This window comes from Nannospalax galili, unplaced genomic scaffold (genome assembly GCF_000622305.1).
Source record: "Nannospalax galili isolate Female #2095 unplaced genomic scaffold, S.galili_v1.0 scaffold171, whole genome shotgun sequence".
Taxonomy (NCBI): domain Eukaryota; kingdom Metazoa; phylum Chordata; class Mammalia; order Rodentia; family Spalacidae; genus Nannospalax; species Nannospalax galili.
The window spans coordinates 2,651,706-2,673,333 of NW_008329362.1; the positions used below are offsets into that span (position 1 = coordinate 2,651,706).

Below are 21,628 nucleotides of genomic sequence, written 5' to 3' on the forward strand. Positions count from 1 at the left end.
TGCTGGGATTCGAAGCCAGGTCTTCTGAAAAAACAACCAGTGTTCTTAACCACTAAGCCATCTCTCCAGCCCCAGGATACATTCTTTTTTAAAGGGGAAGGTTTTGTAAACTTTGACAGAATTCACTGTGCTTTCATTAGGAACTGATTTTCTTAGAAATCATAATGATGCATAATTATGTTGAAGGCACCTGAGTTCACAAGGTACACTCAGTTATATCATCTCTTCTCATTATAATCATAAAGTAAGCATTATTCTTAATTTTTAGATGTCAAACTGGTTCAAAGAAGATTAATACCAGCTATGTACTCCACATGCAATCAAGGTCTTCCCTGTATTTCTAATTTTTTTAAAAAAAAATGTGTAATGTTTATTTCAATGGTTTCAAATTAGTTGCATTGCCCAGAAATAGTTTTTATTCAAAAGGCACTTTAGTGAGCACCCATTTTTACTTACATAGCACCTACCGCCTCTTCTACTGACAGCTCTTCTGAAAACCCTCTCTCCCCTATCTACTGGGATTGCTAATCAATCACATAGTCCACAGGGTGAATATGCTCACCAGATTGGTCTTTCAGTGAGCTCTGTTCTCCAAAGCCAGTGCAGCAAGGGTCACCACATGACCAAAACAAGACAATCAGTCTTCCTGGAATTTGATATGGATGCTGGGAGAGGACCATTCATGCTCAGAGATCACAAGCATTAGGGTTTCCAAGGGCCCTCTTTGCCACTGTGTAGGAAAAGCCAGCCTGGGTGTGAAGCTGAGGCAGTGGGCAGATGCCTGGGCAGAGAGAAAGAGGTAGTTCTTGATATCATTTGAGTACCTGTATCCCACTAAGTTTTAAGCCAACAGGAGCCTGTAAAATGTTTCTTTCCTTCTCTCTTTTTGGTGAACAGTTTCATAATGATTCTCTACTTGAAATCTGGAGAAAACAACATCCAAGAGAAAATACTTAGAAATTTGTGAGTTTACACACAAGGGTCAAACACATAAAAGCAACTTTACATAAAATATTCAGATAAATAGGACAAAATGGTTTCTTTGTGTACTTGAATACTTTCAATATTCCACTTGGCACTCAGTAACATGTTTATTAGTTAAGATTTCTGAAGAGCGATCCTGGCCTTTACTCTTACTATATAATTCTGAAATAGTTTACAATGCATAACAACATTATGTCAAGATGAAAATAACGTCTGAGTGATGAGTCAAGATATAAAACTGTAAAAGATTTGAATAATATGTTTAAGTATATAAAAGGGATTTATAATTCTGGAAAATGGCTGAGCTGACATATTAAGGAAGTCAAACCATAAAAATAGTTACTGCTGAATCTATTGGAAGACTTGCACAAGTGAAAACCTAAGGAAAATTCCTGGTTCTTTCTACATTTACACTATTTCCATTTACTTTAAAAGTAGGATCATAAGGGCTGAGATGTCAGTAGATAAAGCACTTGCCATGCATGTATGAAGACCTGAGTTCAGATCCCTAGACTGCCCCTAAAGCTGAACATGGTAGCATGCATGTCTGTGATTAGTAGCCATCCTACTGAAAGACGGGAGGTGGGAACAGGAGAATATTCAGAAATGGGTAGGCCAACTAGCCTGGTATGCACAACTGTGAACAAGAGATCCTGTTACAAAGAAGGTAGAACTAACACTGAGGTTGACTTCTGACATCCACACGTGTTCACCCCCACCCACAAATAAGAAAAAGCAGGATCATATAATCAAGTTATAGCACCAAGATTCCAACAAGAAGCTCCTGATGGCATTTCAAATCTGTATTTGTAAACAGTCACCACTTCTGAAGAGTCATAATGTGCTGTGTCATACAACATTGAACCTGTGCGTACCCATTACTTGACAATCACTGAGAACTTCTACCCTTACAGTGTTCAGCCTGTTGATTTGAAGACAACAGGATAAATTCTATACGTTAAATCTGTAGACTACTGAAAAGTAAACAGAACCACATGACTGTTGAGAAAGCAATTTCAAAGCAGGTTTTACTAAACATTTCAGTTTTATGCCTCAAGACTCAACATTTCTTATATGATCATTAATATACCATATTAAAATCCTTTCTAATTAGCTAGCTCCCTTCTTCCTTTTTCCTCCCCCTCCTTCTCCTTTCCTTTCTTCCCTTCCCCTTCCCTCCCTTTCCTGGCTCCCTTCCTCCCAGTAGGGATCAAACTCAAGGATTTAAGAATGCTAGGTAATTATCAACCAGCGACCCTCTCAGGACAGCGATTGTAACAGTGGGTTAAAGGAACGGACAGAAGTTTCAGGATTTTTCAATCCACCCCACTGTTCTTTTGTATGCCCATATTTAAATAATTCAAAACACCTAAGAGGCAGTCTTATTTGTAATATTTGAAGAGTAGTTTGCCTGAAAGTCTCTTTATAACACTCCTTCCAAGAGCTCACAAAACTTTCTGGGAAAGAGGTAGGGTGCAGTGGAGACACTGGTGTTATACAGACGTGAATGTGATGTGAATCTTGGTTGCACCTTTATGAAGATGTTGGATGAAGGTCAGATTCTTTTGTCTGTATTTTGTGGGTTGGCCATGAGGGTCTTAGATAAATTACGGTATATACTGCACTCATTTATGCAGCACACTGAGGCATCCAATACATGAAACTCTTATGCATATTATTCTAAGTTCTGCCCTAGCCAGTTTTTGCTGGCTCTCAGTGGAAACAAGGAAGCTGACCAGGGCTCAGGGGAAGACCACTTTGAATACCTGGTGACTGTTTCATCACCTGACTTCTAGTTACAATTTACATAGAGCTATTTGCTATTTTCCCACCCTTTTGTCATCTTGTGGTTTTCCTCTAACTCAGTTTCAAGTTCTTGAAGTCTAAGTTTTCCTCTGAGACAGAGGCCACAGTAAGGGTGTCCTGTATTAAGAAAGGAAAACAAACAGGAACCATTGGTTTAAATAGTGAGCCCATATTCCCAACAGAAATTTAGGTAGTGTGTAGAGATCCCGTTAAATCTGATTCCAAATTTTAAATTCTTTTTTTAGTATGTGTTCCATAAATGTCTGCAAATGACAGTCTTAGTTGTAAGCAAATAAGGGAAAGCAAGGGAATAGCCACCTTTTCATCCAACAGAACTTGGATGGGTGGAACCTATTTATATTTGGGGTAAAACAATTTTCTTTATTTCTTTTTCCTTTCCTTTTATTTTAATTGAATTTTTTTGTAGTGCTAGAGAATAAATCAAGGGCCTTGCTCAGGTAAGGCAAATGCTCCACCTCTAAGCTATACCTCCAAACCTGTTCTTTGAGAGAGTCTTGCTAAATTGCCCATACAATCTTTGAACTTAATTCTGTGGTCCAGGGAGACCTTAAATTTGTGATCTTCCTATCTCAGCCTCTTGAGGAGCCAGGATTAAGGCATATACCACCAGGCTTAACATTACCATTTTTAAGTTTTGATTCTCTAAGAGATACATATTGCAGACTGCATGCAAATAAAAAAATTTATGATGCTGTAGTGTATCTAAAACACATTGTGTATTAAATGTGATGAGCAGGGTAAACTGATTCTAAAAACGTTTTTAAGTACCGTATAAAAGAATGTGAAAGGGTTAGAAATTCTTTCTTCTTTATTAAGTGAAAAGTTGTACTGCTGACAGTAACCTGTACATGCCATGAAATGCTAAAAACAGGCAAAAGGTGTCCCTAGATTTGCTTACTTATTAAAAATTCAGACATAAATGGCTACAGGAAAACACAAGTTACCTCAGTACCAGAATAATATCGGAGTTATAATGAATGTGTCTAGGGGTGGCTGTAAATACTTTCTAGTGTGTTATGTGAATGTATCACTGCCCTCCTTCGGATAATCATTTTATAAGTTGAAAATGACTGACTCTCAGCATTTTATAGTTGCAATATATGATATTAAGATCATTGTCCAGTCCTGATATGTTAAGATTAAAGATCAAAAAAGAAGAGAACACTATTCTATCCTCAAGAGTATTTCTCCTAAATTCATAATCTTCTAGCAAACATCTTTGTCCTTTTAAGAATGGTTGAAAATATTCAACTTCCGGGAAAAATGAATAAATGGACATTTGTTTTACTATTGTGCACACTGTGGAAAAAATACCATTCAGAACATTTCACTGAACTGTCAGAGCCCGGATTGATGGACAGACAGCTACTACATTAATAAGTGGTAGCTCAGGCAAGAATGTTTTGTTATCCTTGGAAATATGAAGGTTGAACTGCCCCATTGTTAAAAACATGCTAAAAAGCTTGACATCAAAAGCATTTTCACAGCCTAATGGATGGATGGACATTTGTAATTCAGATTGTGTAGAAGCCCTACCAGATTTTGTTCAATTAAGCTCGGAACACTGAATAAAAAATAAACCCACAAACCATGTCTTTCCATATATGAAGTTAAAATAAACTAAGCCTAGCAATCTTTTCCTGCTACATTCAAACACAGAGTTTGGAAAGGATGAACCTGACAGGGCAGCCAGAATGTGAACTACCAAAGAAGACCTGAGGAGAGAGAAAGCTGACATATTACTCACTTGTGAATCAGACATCCCCTCCAGGGGGCGAGGCTGAAAAAATGTGAAAATGTCCTTGGCATACATAAGGCACACTCCAATTCCAAATGGGAATCTGTGCTCAGGAGTGGGTTGATCATGTCCTTCCTTCCTTCCCTCTTTTTCTCCCTCCTTTCCTCCTTCCTTTCCTTTTCTTCCTTCCTTCCCTCCCTCCCTCCTCTTCTTTGTCTTTTGAGACAAAGTTTTGCAGTGTTGTCTAGGTTGGCTTCAAACTGTCTATCCATTCTGGCTCTTCTTCCTAAATGTTAGGATTACAAGCACATGACACTACTGGCTGATCCATCTCCTCTGGGTTTGTCTAACGAAAAAAATCAAACAGCTGCACAGAACATATAGTGAGTGGGTGCATTCTTTTTTTCTTGGTCTTTTTGAGAGAGGGTGTCCCTGCAGCTCCAGCTGGCCTGGAACTTGCTAGGTAGACCAGGCTGGCCTTGAACACATAGATATTTGCCTGCCTCTGCCTCCCAAGTGCCGGGATTAAAGGTGTGCGCCACCATGCCCGGCCTGACATGGTGGCTGTCTCATAAAGAAAGAGCAGCCAGCATCCAGGGGAAGGAGATAAAGGGGAGAGTTGTGAGCTCTTGCCCTGAACCCTGGAGTGGTTAGCAGGCACACCTTTTCTTGTAATACTAGCTTCACTGCATTCGAACTCTATTTTGCTTATATGTGAGAACTTTTCCTGGAAGTCAGTATTAGCCAGCAGACTCTAAAATTGAATGGACTGGGCCTCTTTTTGAAGCTGAAGTATATAATAATCTCTTTTTGCAGGGATCACAGAAACTATGATACCATTGTGAATGAAGAAATTGACAAACCTGGCAATATTTTCTACAGATGAAGATTTCTTGGGTGCAAAAAATGCAATTACATTGAAAGAAAAATGAAAAGCATAAAACAGCAATATGTTGAGATCAATAGACCATCAGAAAATAAAAGAACTAAACACACTTTCCACAAAAAATTTAAAATACTTTTACATGAACAGAGAATGCCAAGCAAACCAATCCCCATGAAAATAGGACAGGACAGAAAAATAAGTATGGGATCTAATTTCTAACATTCAGTAAACACTCTGGATGCCTGAAAAAAATCAATAAACCAAAAGGTTAGGACAACTTAAAAACAACTGTGCTCAGCATTGCATTTATATAACTGATCAATTCAAGGGAAAATAACTCAAGGCAGTGTGTGTGTGTGTGTGTGTGTCTGTCTGTCTGTACGTGCCTGTGTGTGAATAAGATGCATGTGTGTATTTCAGTGAGAGAAGGGAAGAAGAAAGGGAGGGAAAGGTCTTCTTAAAAGATGTTTTTCACTTATAGAGGTACTGCCACATGACTGGGAGTCCCATCCCCCTCCCACCTGCCAGCTGTGCAGTGAGGATGTACCTGTCACAAGAGCTCAGAGAAAAGAGAAACTCATTGCATTTCAGAAAGCAGATACGGCTTGAGCTTGGCTTGAACTATGGTCTTGTAGGTACATGACTTGCTCAGAACGGTTTAGCTGGGCAGAGGCATCTTGGGCAGAGAAGACTCACAACAGGCACCTTGGGACAATGTGCAGAACTTTCTAGAACACATAAGTACAGAGACTGTGTGGGCAGAGCTGGCATGGCTGAAGCTGCCAAATCATAGAGTATTTACTATTATTTATTTATTTATTTATTATTATTTATTTATTGAGACAGGGTCTCCCTGTAGTCCCAGCTGCCCCAGAACTTGCTACATAAACCAGGGTGTCCTTGATCTCACAGAGATCTGCCTGCCTCTGCCATCAAAGTGCCAGGATTAAAAGCATGCACCACTACACCTGGCAAAGGATCTGCATTTTACCTGTAGGTGGGAGTCATGGAGATCGAACTATATATACCCCATTTATGTGACAGTACATTGAACAGTTTGGAGTGGGAATGAGCTAAAGCCCAGCAGACCGTGCGAAGGTCTCTGTAGCTGAGAAGCGTGAGGATAAGGATTAAGGAGAATAAAGGGAAGACTCCTAAGATCAGTATTTTTGTATCTTATCAGTGGAGTGTAGAAACCTATCTCTCTGGTATTAGTTTTGTCTATTCTACAACTACTTAGATTAAATTCAACATGTTTGTTGAGGCCCTACTATGTGCTTGGTACATCAGCAAATAAGCACTCCTGTTCTTGTAGAAAGAACTTCCTAGCAAGGGCATTTAGGTGACAAGGCATATAAGCAAACTGGATGTACAGTATATTAAAAGTTGGCAAGTGTTTCTGGAAGGCAGAGTTAGGACATCAGGACTGTCTGGAGGGAGGGTACAGGGAGAGGCCTGTGGCTTTGAAAACCTGAGAAGGTGAGGAAAAAGCTGAGGGAGGGAGAACTCAGCCAAATGTAATGTGAAAAGAGATTTCTGGACAGAGCAAGATCTTCTTGAAATAGGGACCATGTTAGGTGTGCTTAGATCTTGATAAGCAAGGATGAGGGGCAGAGAAGACAAAGAATCAGAGCTTGTAGGACCTTGTAGGCCACTGTGAGGTTCTGGCTTTTGCTGGAGTGAAACGAGGAGGCAATGCAGGGTGTCAAGCGAGGGAGTGACCGTGTTTAAAGGCAATCACCTTGAGTGCCGAGGGAAGACTGATGATAGCAGGGGCAGTATGGGGCAAATACAAAGCAATGAGGCCAGGGGCTGGCTGCTAAAGCAATCCAAGAATGGTGGACATGGCCTGGACTAAGAAGGAGATGGTGAGTGATCCCAAGTGGCTGAAATTTCATTATGTTTTTAATACAGAGCCAATGGAATCCACGTGTCAGGTGTGTGAGTAAAACAGGAGGCAAGAGGGCTGATTTTGTAGGAGAATGGTTTTGTCAGTTACTGGCATGGAGAAGGGAGTGGTTGGAACAATCAGTGGGGTTTGAGACGATGATGAGTTCTGTGGGAATGTGAAGAAACTAGTTTGATTTTTTTCATGGTTGAGATATCATTTAAGCAGCCAAGAAGAGTTGTTGTGCAGGTGATGGGATATCGGAGTCCTAGAATTAAGAAGAAAGTCTGCACGGAGATGGTGTGAAAAGACAGGAGACAGGCGAGACCATCATGACGGTTCATCTTCATTGTCAACTTCATTGGATTTGAATCACCTAGGAAATATACCTCTGGGTGTGTCATGAGTATTTCTTGAGAGGTTTACCCATGGAGGAAAGATCTGCCCCAAATGTGGGTGTAACCATCTCATGGCGAAGTTCTAGATTGACCAGAAAGGTAAAAAGGAGAAAGCAATCTGGACATTAGCCTTCATTGCTGTCTGCTTCCTGACTGTGGACACTTCGTGACAAGCAGCCTTACATTTCTGCTACCCTGCCTTCCCTGCCATGATGCACTGTAGGACCTCAAAACAAACCTTCCCTACGTTGCTTCTTCTTAGGTACGTTGTCACAGCAGCAAATAAAGACCTAATACAAGGTGCAAGTAAAAGAACAGAGGATAAGAAGAACTAAGAGCCGGGGCCACCAAAGCTAACAGGCTGGGAGACCAAGTCAAGTTGAAGGGATGGGGGAGGGCCTTTTGGAACCTGCACCCGCTCTCATGACCTGCTCTCCCACACCATATCTCAGTGCCTAACATCTCCCACATTTTCAGGTCATCATCCTTGATCTCTACTTACAGGTACAGATGTGCCTGTCTGCTTCCACTCCCATTGTTCAGGACACTTCTTACTTGGATTGCACCAGCTTCTTTGCTGGCCCCTCTCCACTCTTGTCTTGATAATATGTTCCCCAATGTACCAGAGACATTTTTCTAAACAGACCGTTTCTCTACTGATCAAAAAGTCACTTCCTTAGCACAGCTTGAAAGCCATGCATGATTCTCTCCAGATCTGATCTTGCCATTGCCTGTTCTTCAGCTTTCAAAGCAAGCCATGTGTTCTCCACTCTGTGTTAGCATGTGTGGTCTTCACGAAGCACCCTCCGCTCCCTTCAGTTAGGGAACTCATTCTCCTTTAGAGTCTCACCTTAGACAACTCTTCTGTGCCTTCTCTGGTGCCTCTTTCACCTTCCAGCAGGGAAACAGGAACTCTCTTGGGTGCTCATCCATCAAACCTGCCTGCCCCTCATCTAGCCTTCATAATGCTGCATTAGAATTTAGTTACCTGTCTTTCCTACTAGTCTGTGAGTTTTAGCTTTAATTCCTATATTACTGCCATTACATGGCATCTATCCATCTATCCAAACCTAGAGTGGAATCACATCTGTGAAATGAAGAGATAACAGAATGAAATGTATCTGAAAGAAAGAGCCTGAACAAAGGTTTTTAGAAGTTTCAATAGAAAGATATGATGGGATTAAGAAGACATTAGAGAAAGAAAATGTATGTGGTACATTCAGCATAGATTTTGATCCTAAGAGACCAAGAAGTCAAGAATGGCTGAGATATGTCTTACTTGGGTGTCACAGGAAAAGGAGGGTTTGGGTCAAAAATAGTTTAGCTGATTACTCTAGGGCATCAGCTGGTCATTCAAGGGGAAATGTTTAACAATCCCAGGATTGTGGCGTAGGGAAAAGAGGGAGTCAGAGACAGCAATGTATGATCCATCTAAACTTTAAATGGCTTAATCTTCATTCTCAGAGAGCAATGAATATAAATTTTATACAGGTTGAACATCCATAATTTGAAAATCAAAAATGTGAAATGCTCCAAAATCTGAAATCTTTTGAGCACCCAATACACTTGAAATGCCTTTAATTTTGGAGTATTTTAGAATTGGGGTATTTGGATTAAGGTTACTCAACTAACAAAAGTCTATGCAGGGGGCTGGAGAGACGGCTCAGAGGTTAAGAGCACTAGCTGTTCTTGCAGAAGACCTGGGTTCGAATCCTAGCATCCACATGGTGGCTAGTAAGTATCCATAACTCCAGTTTCAGAGGATCTGATGCCCAGTTCTGTCTTCCATGGGCACTGCATGACATGGGTGCACTTACATACATGAAGGCATAACACTCATACACATAAGATAAAAACAAACCCAAAAAAAAATTTAAAGTCTATGCAAATATTCTAGCATCTAAAAGAATACTCTTGACATTTGAAACACTTTTGTTCCCAAGTATTTCAGATAAGGGATACCCAACCTCTATTTCAAAGGTATAAAAAAATTATAAACAGAAAAATTATGGAGAGGTAAGAGGCAAAGATTGAATGGTTTTCAAAGCTAAAGCAGAACTTTCAAGAAGGAAAAACAAAAAGGGTAAGATACACAGTGTGGATATAGTGTATTCCACAGACAGGGAGACAAATGTCCGTTAGCTTTGCAATGAGGAGCTTGCTGGTATCTGGAATGAGGATGCTGTTTTGGGCATATGGAAGAGGCTGCTTGAACTGAATGAGTTAAGGAATAAAGACGAATAAAGAAAGCAAAGAAAATAGATTAGACATTTATTTTCAAGAACTCTTATTTAAAAGATAAGAAAAATCAGAGTGACTACTTAGGCAACTGTGTATTCAAGATCCTATCAGCATGCCTTACATCTGTGTTTTATTTCTTTCTCGAAGCAGCAGCTGATTGAGTAAGGACTGAATGAAAAATGGTTAAGGAGACTTTATAGGTGGGAGGGGAGGGGGCAAAAGGAGGGCAGGATAGACAGAGCAAGGCGATCAAAGATGTGGTAAGTAGGATTGGGATCAGAGGTTGAAAGGACCATTTCATACACTCAAGGAGATAATCACTAGTGACATGGAAACCAACTGGCCTTCTGTTACTCTCTAAATGTAAAAGGAGATCTTACACTGAGAGTAAAGAGAATGAAAGACATCTGAGCACTTGAGGGAATGGTGAGAGTCTGTACATTGCAGTGGAACTAGGAAAAAATGGGACCATAGTGAACAGTAAAAAAGACTTGCTTGCAAGGGAAGAAAGTGTTATGGACTGGGCAACACTGGGGTGACTAAATCAAAAGCCAAACTCTGCTTCAGGATATTACATCTTAATGCACAGAGTCTATTCCCATTGAGTTTCTTAGAGTGAGCAAGGCTGACTCGGGGAGCAGATGACAACATGATTATGACCTCTGTAGCAAATTCCTGGGAATGTTTATATAATTTATCAGATCTATGGGCCCTTATTAAGAGGAAATGCCAGCTTCTGATTATTTTTATTTCAAAACCAGTTTTATTGAAATCTGCAAGGAATAACTTCAGGGAAAAGAAAACACGTTGAAACAGACACATCTCTCTTTTCAATAAAGTCAGCAGTTTAAAGATGTCAGAAATGAATCAGATATAATGATCATCTAACTCTGAAAATTAAAACTCATTTAGGAATTGTGAGAGTGACTTGATTCTGAATACTAGTCTAGTTATTCACTTAAAATATTTAATAGCGTTTGGAAAGTAATGAATCAACTTCTGACAAAGATTCAAGAGCTGTCTGTCACCTTTCACTGTCATTAGTGAAACTGCCTGGGATTTTATCTGTACTTTTCTGGTGATTTAATAACTTTTATTTTGGTGTGAGTTTTTTGAAGACTAGAGGAATGCTTAAAATCATTGGGCCTTGACATTCAGACTTCAAGGGACAATTTAAGTATGTGTTAGTCAGGCTGAAATAAAATTTAGAAGTCTCTTAATTTTGATAAGACATAAAAGGAATTTTTGAAAAACTCAAAATATGTATTCATTTCTGTCTGAAGTTTATTTTTCTGTTAACAATCTCAGCATTGGATCATTCATTCTGTAATTCAATAGAATTTAAAATATTATATTATTTGATACTCATTAAAACCCAACAACAATAGCTAATGCAATGTTTTAAGCTCTAGGATTCTGCTAGGTCTGACGTGATTCAATCTGTTTGCTGTCTTTGTGTTAAGTAGATAGAGGCAAACCATGGGCTCCCTTTGGACAGTGTAGCCTCCACCAGGAATGGGAAAGGTTCATGCCCAAATGTGAGGCCACTGTCAGACCACAACTGCCACTTCACACTTTTAGAGGGGCAAAAACACAGCAAGTAAAAGTAAAAAGAGCTTTTCTCAAATCTTTAGAACACTGAGTTTATTTGAAATATGAACATGTCGGGGCTGGAGAGATGGCTCAGCAGTTAAGAACACTGACTACTCTGGCAGAGGGACTTGGATTCAATTCCCAGAGCCCATATGACAGCTAACGACCATCCATAACTCCAGTGCCAGGGGAATTCAATGCACTCCTCTGACCTCTGTGGGCATTGCATGGCACGGGTGCAGTTACACACATGCAGGCAATACACTCACACACATAAAAAAAAAAAAAAAAAAGAACATATCATTCCTGGAGGGGAAGTTAACCAAAAGCAGAGAAAACACTCACACAAAAAAAAAAAAAAAAAAAAGAACATATCATTCCTGACATACTCTGGCCTGAAATGTTATAGTCAATGCTCCAAGAAAGACTTCAAGATATATCCTCAAAGGAATCTAATTCACATCCATAAACAGATGACATTTCAGGGGAAAATGATCATAAATATAATCAAGACCATACAACTTTTGTTCACAATAATAATTATATAGCATAATGATTATATGTTAGAATTTTAGCTATGAAAATGGTATAAAAATTTATGAATTTGTTTGCTTTTTCTTTAATATGACTTTCTCTGAAGAGATGAACCCTCACAGAGTGGGAGGGAGGAGACTGCGGAGTGCTTAGAGATGCCCCTGACAATAATGTGCTTCTGTTTACATTCCTGCTATTCTCACTGAGTAGACAAAGACAGGGCAGATTTAGAGGCCAATTTACAGCTGGCTAAGGTTATATTAGTAAGCTTTGTAATGAAATATGCAAGGCAGCTGACGATATAGAGAAACATTTATTTAGCTCAAAGTTTTGGAGGCTCTTGGGCATGGAGCCTGTATCAGCTCAGCTCTGGTGAGGGTTTCATGGTGAGTGGCAGATGACAATGGCTAGAGCATGTGTGAGACCCAGTACTCACATTGGGAGCCAGGAGCCAGAGAAACAGTGATGTCCCACAAGGCCTGAGGGCAGGCTTCTATGAACTATGGATTTCCCACTAGCACGAACCCTGTAAAGATCCACACCATCTCCACATACTTCTACCTTAAGGACCAGACTTCCCATTCATGAACTTTTATTCAAACTATAGCATAGATGATAGTCTACTTCCTATCAGAATTAAACCATGTGTGACCAAAGTAGAAGGAAAGTTTGACTCTACCCACTGTGCGACTTCTGTTTTTCTGTGCGTTTCCCTTGATTTCCCACCTGACCTGTCTCTTTCCCATTTAGAAGGCAAACAGCTTGATTCCTTATGGAGCATTCTTTGTAACTTATAATGCACCTATGACCTTGACCCTTCAAGTGTCTTCCTATAATCCCCCTCCTTTACCTCACTGACTCAGCCAGCCCTCATCAGACCCTCTAGGTATTATCGATTTTCTGTAGCTATGGCATGAAAATTATCACAATTTTTTTCTTAAACTATTTATATATTATCCCAAATATATAAATAAAAGACATTTTTGTTCATTTATCAAAGTGTAAGACCTTTTAATTGGAGCTTTAAAATCCTTCCAACATGAATGTATACAAACACATCGATATATCATTATTATTAATGACTGAGCTAAGCACAGGAACAAAAATTAGACATGCCCAAGCTATATAAATATGTTACTCCTTATACACTGCTATCTGTAATGAAATGTCAAAACAAGCTTTACTGATGATGGATGGATTCAGTAAACCTTCAGAGTCGACTAAGAAAATCTGTTTCAAGACTGCAATAACATAAGCCAGGTATGGCAGCGCACATATTTAATCGTAGCGCTTGGGAGGCAGAGGCAGGCATCTCTAGGAGATCGAGGCCAACCTGATCTACACAGCTAGGTTGGGCAACAGAGAGAGCCTGCCTCAAAAAACAAAACAACAAAACAAAATAAAACAAAAGAGACTGTAATAACATAATTTTCCCCTTTTGTTCCCATGTTCATAAAACGTAAAGTAATGACCAAATTCTGCTGCCCCATGTGTTGCACTAAAACTACACACATTTGATGAGGAAAGGATTTGTGAGAGTGATATATGATGGGCAGTTAGAAATCTAAACCTGGTATCAAAGCAGATCTCACTATTAATTTCAGTCTTGTACCTTCCCTCTCTAAAGCAGTCATGTTTTCTAACCCATGTGCATTCCAACTGCACTTAAAACTACATGTTTATGTTGAGTCCATAGGGGACGTACAGTTACCAGAAAACACACACAAACAGGAAACCTAAGTGCAGCAAGGAGGTGCTTTTCTCCACACAATGGAGTTCAAAGATGTGTCATCCATGTTATTGGAGCAAAACTCAACAGCACTGCGACTGCTGAGTACCTCTTCTCCCCCTTCTCCATGCTAGTGTATGTTTTCCGAACCTGTTTAAACTTTTTCTCTTGCCTATACATACAATAACCTTTCCTTTTCTGTGCATAGCTCAATCAGTAAGCATGCCAAGGTGGAAGGAAGGATGACAGGAATAGTAAAGCAGTGTGTGGGGGAATCGATTTTCAGAAAGCATATGGTAACAACTGAATATTTAATCAAATTAGCCTAGAAATTCCTTCCTATTTTCGGCACTCCTTGCAAGGCAGTTGTTCTCACAGTACAAAATGAATTTCAATAAATGTCATATATTTAGTGAGATGGCTTATTTTTTAAATTTGTTGAAACAGGTCAACCAACTCAGAATAGATCTTGTTGGTTCTCAGATATGACAGATGGATATTGATATTGAATACAAAGATTGGCATTAGGCAGAAGATTCTGGGCAGAAGAAAAAGTCATTCATTTAACAGTCAATGAAGTACTGAGTACCTACGATGTGCCAAGATTAAAAAAGATAGATATTTGGGATACATATATAATGGAAAGGTGAGGTATGTAAAAAAAAAAATTCCTTGATGTTAGTAAGGATTTCAACTGAATACCACGGGAGGCGGGGCTCTCCGAAGGGACATTTTTCACATTGTGTTAGTAGTCATTCAAATATTCATTCTGTCATGGTTGCAGGATTTTTACACTTAACCCAGATTTTTTAAAGACGCCATTTACTGACCCTTAGCAAAGACTTAACTTCCTACTTTTCTGGAACAAAAAAAGGGGGGGTCTTACATGGTTTCAAAGATTTCTAGACATCAAAGAGCTTAGAGGGACAAACAGTTTATGGATAATGGTTTAAGATTTAGTGAATCAAAAACACACAGATTAAATTTCTCTTAAAAGACCCCTAGGTTTAAAAATCAAATGCTCTGGTTCCAAGCAAAGCCAAAACTTATTTTTTAAAGGCAGTCTGAATTGTCTTATGGACTCAGAACTTGGCTGGGCTCTTCTTTCCCACTTGAGTAGGCCCCAGAGGAGGCGACCTAACCCTGCTACACAAATTTACTCCACCTCTCTCTGAGTTTGGAAAACTACCTTATTTCAAAGGTCAACAGTTGGAGTCATTTTTAAATCCCCAAGCTATCCTTTTTCAAATGTACAACTTCAAAATTGGACCTGAGATTCTAGGTGCTGTCTCAGATTTCCAACTATGGGGGTACACAGGATCATTTCAAAACAGGAAAGGGGCACTGATCTTAATATGTGTGCTGCCTCGTGGTACATTATTATGTTTGCATTTAAAATAGTAGGAAGAAATACAGTACATAATCTTCCTTTCTAACACAATGGCCTTCCGGAAGGCCACTAGCCTGGGTACTTTACTGAGTTTTTAGGATTAAAGGAAACAAGTTCGTACATAACCTGTGAGCCTTTATTCCTTTGGAAAAATAGATTGCAACACTGATCTGATTGCTTTGAAGGGGCCCTCGAAGCCAACAAGGCAGTATAAGTTTTGAGTTTCGACAGCAGGAGAAAAACAAAGGAGGAAGTTCAGTCAGATCCAAAATAAAGAGCCAATATTCCAAAAGAAGGGTTTAGCCTGAATGAGAGAACTTTGGAAAAGAAGTTCACATACAAAGTTATGATGGGTTCAGGTTCCAGGGACTGAGTGCTCTAGTATAAGAATGAAATAACCAGATTATCCTTTAGCTTAGAAATGTACATGGCTTGATGCAAAGCATGTGGACTAATCAGTTAAGAAAAATAAGATCTGCCAATAGATGATCAATGATAAAGTGTCGTTTTCTTTTTTGACTTAATTTTCTACAGAAAGAATTTTTTGAGAATTCTAGAAAAATAAAGTGCTTTGTGGAATTGTCCTGAGGCTATCTGTACAGGTTGCTGAATCGAACTACTGAAAGAAGCCACACATGCATATAAGGTGTTTTGATCAAATCCATGCCCACCCTCTCCCCTCCATCTCCTCCCACATCTCCCCATCATTTCTGCTGTGTGTTATAAAATAACCATCAATAAAAAGATATTTCAGCAGAAAAAAAAAAAAGAAGCCACACTGTGGGACAGGGCAGGCATGGTCAAGATCACCTAAAGGCCCAGGGCCAAATTCAGCCTTCAGATTTTTTGTTAATCCCGAGTGTGTAGTGTTTTAAAGACACTGAGTTTTAAAACTGGGAGCTGCGTAAGCTCTCTTGAAAATTTGGAAGATACTACCAAGTTGACCCGCACCACACAGAGGGCTACAAAGCAAATCTGATGATGCCAAGTGGTGAATGTCCCCTCTCGAGTGGAACTTTTTGTTGTTCTTTTTCAGACAGGGTCTCCCTGTAGCCCCAGAACTCCCTTGGTAGACCAGGCTGACCTTGAACTCACAGAGATTCACCTGCCTCTGCCTCCTGAGTACTAGGATTAAAGGAATGCGCCACCACGCCCAAGTTGAGTGGAACTTTTTTCCCTGGCAAAATCGTTTCATTCACTTAAGTTACCTGTGTCCTGTGCAAATCTTCATACAAAGCATAGGCAAGACCTAATAGAGGAAGGAAAAAAAGAAGAGGAAAATCCAGGGCAGTGTCTTAACACAAAGGGAAAAGGGAAGGGAACAGAGCCGGGGAAACAGAAGTGCACAGCCCACAGGCTGCATACCACCAGTAACTGCCTTCCGTGCTAGCACCCAAACCCCTACCGCAGAAGGGACTAGCAACCAGTGCCATGGGTATTACCCTTCACAGATTCTACTGGGCCAGGCTCAGAGTGAAAGTGAGAAGGAAAGTTAACCTAATAGGTCAATATCTCTGATGAGGGATGGACCAAATGAACATAGTGAAATGGCATTTGAATCTTCAGTATTTCATAAATAAAAGGGTCTGGACCACCCACCCCTGTACCTTTGAGACTCTAGCTACCCATAAAAATCACTATTTAAAACACCTCATCCCAGGGCTGGAGAGATGGCTCAGTGGTTAAGAGCACTAGTTGTTCTTGCAGAAGACCTGGGTTCAAATCCTAGCACCCACATAGCTACTAACAACTGTCTGTAATTCCAGTTCCAGGGGATCAGATGCCTTCTTCTGTCCTCCATGGGCACCACATGACACAGGTGCACTTACATGTAGGTATAACACTCAAATACATAAAATAAAAATAAATAAACAAAACAAAACAAAAACTACCCCATCCCTCAAACAAACACTCTGTGAACAGCTGTGTACTGAACAATCACAGAAAAACAAGACGAGAAGGGTGCTGTGGAAGAGACTGCATTGTTCACACAACTTTCTCATCTTCTGGCTAAGGCCACACTTGTTAGGCCTTCCCCCACCTCACTACTGGATTTTCAATCACTACCCTTATCCTTTCAATCTTTGGCAGTGCCTATTCTCCTTCACTATCTAACATACAACCACTATACATTTCTAGTTTACCTCTCTGAGTATCATGAGGTCTGAGATTTATGGCTTTATTTTCTACTGAAACACCATAGTTAGAACTATGTCTAGTAGATACTCAACAAAGCATCCTGAATGAATGGTTAAGTCCTCAATCACATGCTTAAGACTGCAGGAGTCTGGCTTTCATGAGCACCCATGATTCTCCAGCCACATTTCACAAGTGCTTTCCTTTGTTATGTTAGGACAAGTACACGGTCAGGTTTTCACCCTCATTATATAGTTTATATGGCCCACAGGTGTTTCCAGAATTCCCATGGGCCCTATAGCTACATAAGTCACTGTAAATTAAAATGAAGAATAATCTGTGCAAACATACTTGCACCCATTTACACAATCACAGAAAGAAATGCATGTGCCTGGGTGTGTGATTACCAAGTTGACTGTTCTTCATTTCACTGCTCACACCTCTTGCTTCGGATACCACACGTGTGATTTTTCTCTCAATTATGTTTTACAGCTTATAAAAACACTTTCTTCATTTTGTCCCTTGAAAAACGAAGTAGCCAGATTTTACTAGATGTTTTTATTGAAACAAAACCCAAGGGGAATATATATGTTAAACAATTTAACAGGGCTGAAGAGATATCTGAGAATTGGCTTTCTGATGGAAAGGCAGATAACAAAGTCTCACAGCTCTTAATCTGATAATGGGGCAGGAGACCCCACACATATGAAAAAAGCTCTCCCCCTTGTCCCTTGTATGTCTTTCTGCAAAAAGGAGAGGGAGGGGGAGGGGGAGAGAGAGCGAGAATATCATTAGGGGCTATAAATATATTTATCATTTGTTTCTAACCTCAGTGGGAGATTTTCAGCTAACCTCTGCTGGTGGCTAAGGGGAGGCTGTGGAGGCTCAGGCCATCTTCCTTGTCTATAATGTGGAACTCTTAAGACCTTTAGATCAGCTGTGTTCAACTTTAGGATCTGAAGGATAACTATGCAGAAGCAGCTTAATATTTTAAGGTTTTTATCCTTTAGTAAGCAAGATGATGTTGAATGTTTCTCATATGATGTTCCCTTAATAATGATCAATTCTGGTTTCATCATATGTATGACATCTGTTTATAAAATTAGACTGAAAATTCCTCAAGGGCAGAGCCTCACTTCTCTGCCCCACTTTCAGATGATCTTCTAAGACCAGCTCGTAGGATGCTTATATTATCGTTCTTTGCTATTTTTGGTGAGGCAAATGTGAATTCAGTTGCAAATCAGTATCTATTAAGACTCATAATCAAAGCGACTCCAAATATTGTTACTGTACTGTCTGCCACTTTTTACTGAGAGGGGTGTGCTTGTTTTGCACTAAGAAAAGCCTATGAAACGCTGTCCAGACAGAGTTGCAACACACATCAGCCAAGGGAAGGAAACTAATGCACATGGGTTTCTGCACACATTTTCTTCCCATGCAAGACTTTTGGTGTCCCAGGCACAAACACAGTAGGCCAAAGGAAATCAAAGGGGTAGGGAAAAGAAGTGTAGATGGCTCTGGTGACAATTCCTAAGCCCAATGACAGTGAAGAAACTAGAAAATTGATATGGTGACATGGGACTCAAGCCAAGGGAAAGGGATGAGGAGGAAGGGGCCAGAGAAATGAGAAGCAATCTGGATGCCTGAGGAGCTGTGCCCAACCATGGGTGTGTCGCCATATGGTGATGCTTGGATACCCATGCAGTGTCAGCCCTTGTAAGTTACTCACTTTGTTTAGAAAGAACCACATCTGAGAAAAAGTTAACCTGAGGTTATGACACAGAGTTGCAAAAGAAAACCCAGACTAACTCTGTTTTCAACTATTTGCTTTTATCCACAACTATGGAAATTGATTTTTAGTGCAGTCTTCATTAAAACAATTTTTTAAAACTTCAAGTCAAATGAGGGGCATATGCTTATATCGTTTTAAAAGAATTTATTGAGGGTGTTCACCTTGCTGAAATAATTGATATTTTCCTTTTATTGTATGTTTAAAAGTAATGAAATATTAGAACTTTCACATTAACTGCTTGTGGTTATTCTTACTGTTCAGATATGCTTCACCTTCTGATTCTCAAGGCCTGTAGAGCATCGCTAATGTAAACCCCCTGTTGCAAATGACCAAGAACAAAGCAATCTTGGAAAAAGCAGTGGTTGGCTTGTCATCTTCGACACGCTATAAATCCATCTTGTTTCCAGAAAAATATGATTAAGTTAATAACTATTGACTAATGCACTGTTGAGTTTGAAAAGAGACCACAAAATTTAAAACACCAGTTACGTTTTGTAGGCAAATAAGACATATTTTTGGCACTATGAAAATTCTTAGTGCAGGCTATACATTTCACTTGTGTTATTTTTCAGTTCAAATGGAGTAAACTGACTGCATCACAGACTTGCAATGACAGGGACCAAAGTTCTTCATTTCTGTTCCATAATGCACGTTTATACCTCAAAACAAAGCCTAACGAGCTTTGAGCTGGGGAGGAACGCTATATACCTGTAAATAATCCAAGCAACATTTACACTGTTCCCATAAAAGCACAATTTATGTCCCTGTAGCAAAGAGAAACACAGTGTACATCATTTTCAGATCATCTTCATGCAGAAAAAATTCATTAGTCAGCTATAATAGTTGAGCTGTAAAGGAAAATAATGTTCTTCTGAATCCATTTGCATGGCAATGTGTGTGTGTCTGGCTGTTGGAAGCGACAGAATAAACCTCCACCTAATGCTACAAAATGTGAACAGTCTTCTTAAAATTCAGTCTATATTCTCTCCAGTGACGGCTTTTACAATCTTCTCATATTCATGGACCACTTTAACCCAGAAATTAGTCTCCCCTGATTATTTTGCCTAAGAGAGTTGACAATATTTCATTCTGCCCAAAAGCTCCTTTGAACACAAACCGGTGATAAGGGGAAAACCCACTGGGCAACTATTCATGCGTGAGCCCCCGGAACCCTTGCCAACTGCCAAATTAGTAAATGGCTCTTCTAAACATAAAAGGTAGGAAATGGGAAACCACACTCTGGAGTAAATTCGAGTTGTACTTTCACTGGTGTTTTAATAATTGGGTCAGCCCCGGCACTGCCCACACTGCCTGACCTCTGGTTAGAATCTATTTCACCTCCACAGAGTCCCAGTGAAACGATAAAGTAGTATTGAAAATGACAGACACACCCGGCGTGTTTGCCAGAAATAAAGAATTCAGACCATTCCAGAAACACCTGGTCTTTGGAAAGACCGCCCCCCGCCCCCCAATATAACGCAGATCAAGCGGGGCTGGGCACAAGGAAATGTCTGGGATTAAACCCTGCTGCAGGACAGGATGACCAGATAGATCCCTTTTGTAGGGAGTCATATCACAGCCTTAAAACTTGCAGAGCCCCAGCGGCCCTACAGCACCCGCTGCTCCCAGCGCCCCTGGTCCCCCAGAGTCACACAGGTGGCCTAAGAAACGATCTAAAGCGACAAGCCCAATTCCAGGTTGCACCTCCCAGGACCCCATCCCTTCAGTTTCCGAAGCCCGGGAACTCTCACCCACCTCTGCGCCTTGCCCTCGGGAGCAGTTGCCAGGTCCCTTAGCGGAACAAAGAAAGCAGAAGCGCCCGGAGAGGGTGGGTGCGGGATCTGAAGCCGCTGGAGTTTTACCTTGCGGTGCCCGGGAGCCTGCCGCGGTCCAGACAGAGGCGCGGGCACTACCCGCGCGCTCCGCGCCTCCTCCGGCAAGTCAGCTGTCGCCCCGCATCTGGCTCCGCGTCCAGTCACCCTGCGCTCGCAACGCTGAGGCGGGCGAGGCCGTCCGGGTCACCTGCGGCGCGGCCGAGCCCCGCCGAGCGCCCTCGGGCTGCTCCGCCCCTTCCCACCCGCACCCAGCCGGGGCCAGTGACTCAGCCCCAGCATCCGCAGCGCACGGGCGCGTCCCGGCGGGAGGCGGCGCGAGGCGACCGGACCCTGGTACCCGCCCCAGCACGTGTCTCGTCGGTCCGCGTCGCACTCGGTCTCTCCGCCCGGTCCGCCCGGTCGGCTATCGGCCGAAGTGGGGACTGGCACCACCCCAGAGGGAAGCCGCTCCGCCCTTCCTGCCTCCCGCGCCTGCCCCGCGGGGGTCGCGCTTCCTCCTGCCCCGCCCCGCCCCGCCCGCGACAAGGTGAAACTTTGTAGGTGGCGAAGTTTTCTTCGCCCCGGCTGTGCGCTTTCTCCTCCTCCCAGCTCAGGCTGTCCGCAGCGGGCGCGGCGGGAGATCAGCGGCACCGCATCTCCCCCTCCTGGTGCTCCAGT

At 41.2% G+C, this 21,628-nt stretch overlaps 1 protein-coding gene across 13 annotated transcripts in view; it reads right to left on the reverse strand.

The window, feature by feature from the left end:
• Met (MET proto-oncogene, receptor tyrosine kinase) overlaps positions 1–21,380 on the reverse strand; it is a 116,495-nt gene extending 95,115 nt beyond the window's left edge. For 3 of the 13 annotated variants that reach the window (XM_029565577.1, XM_029565565.1, XM_029565552.1), the window contains exons 1-2: positions 20,892–21,379; positions 825–923 (exon numbers count right to left, since the gene is read on the reverse strand). Coding sequence is in view for 3 of the 13 variants with exons in the window: in XM_029565563.1 (XP_029421423.1) it covers positions 563–680 (118 nt within the window). In the remaining 10 variants the exon portion in view is untranslated. Of the gene's footprint in view, positions 1–562; positions 782–824; positions 924–20,891 lie in introns of those variants that run through there. The other 10 variants (XM_029565580.1, XM_029565554.1, XM_029565564.1 and 7 more) reach the window with 7 other exon arrangements.
• Between the last annotated feature and the right edge of the window lie 248 nt (positions 21,381–21,628).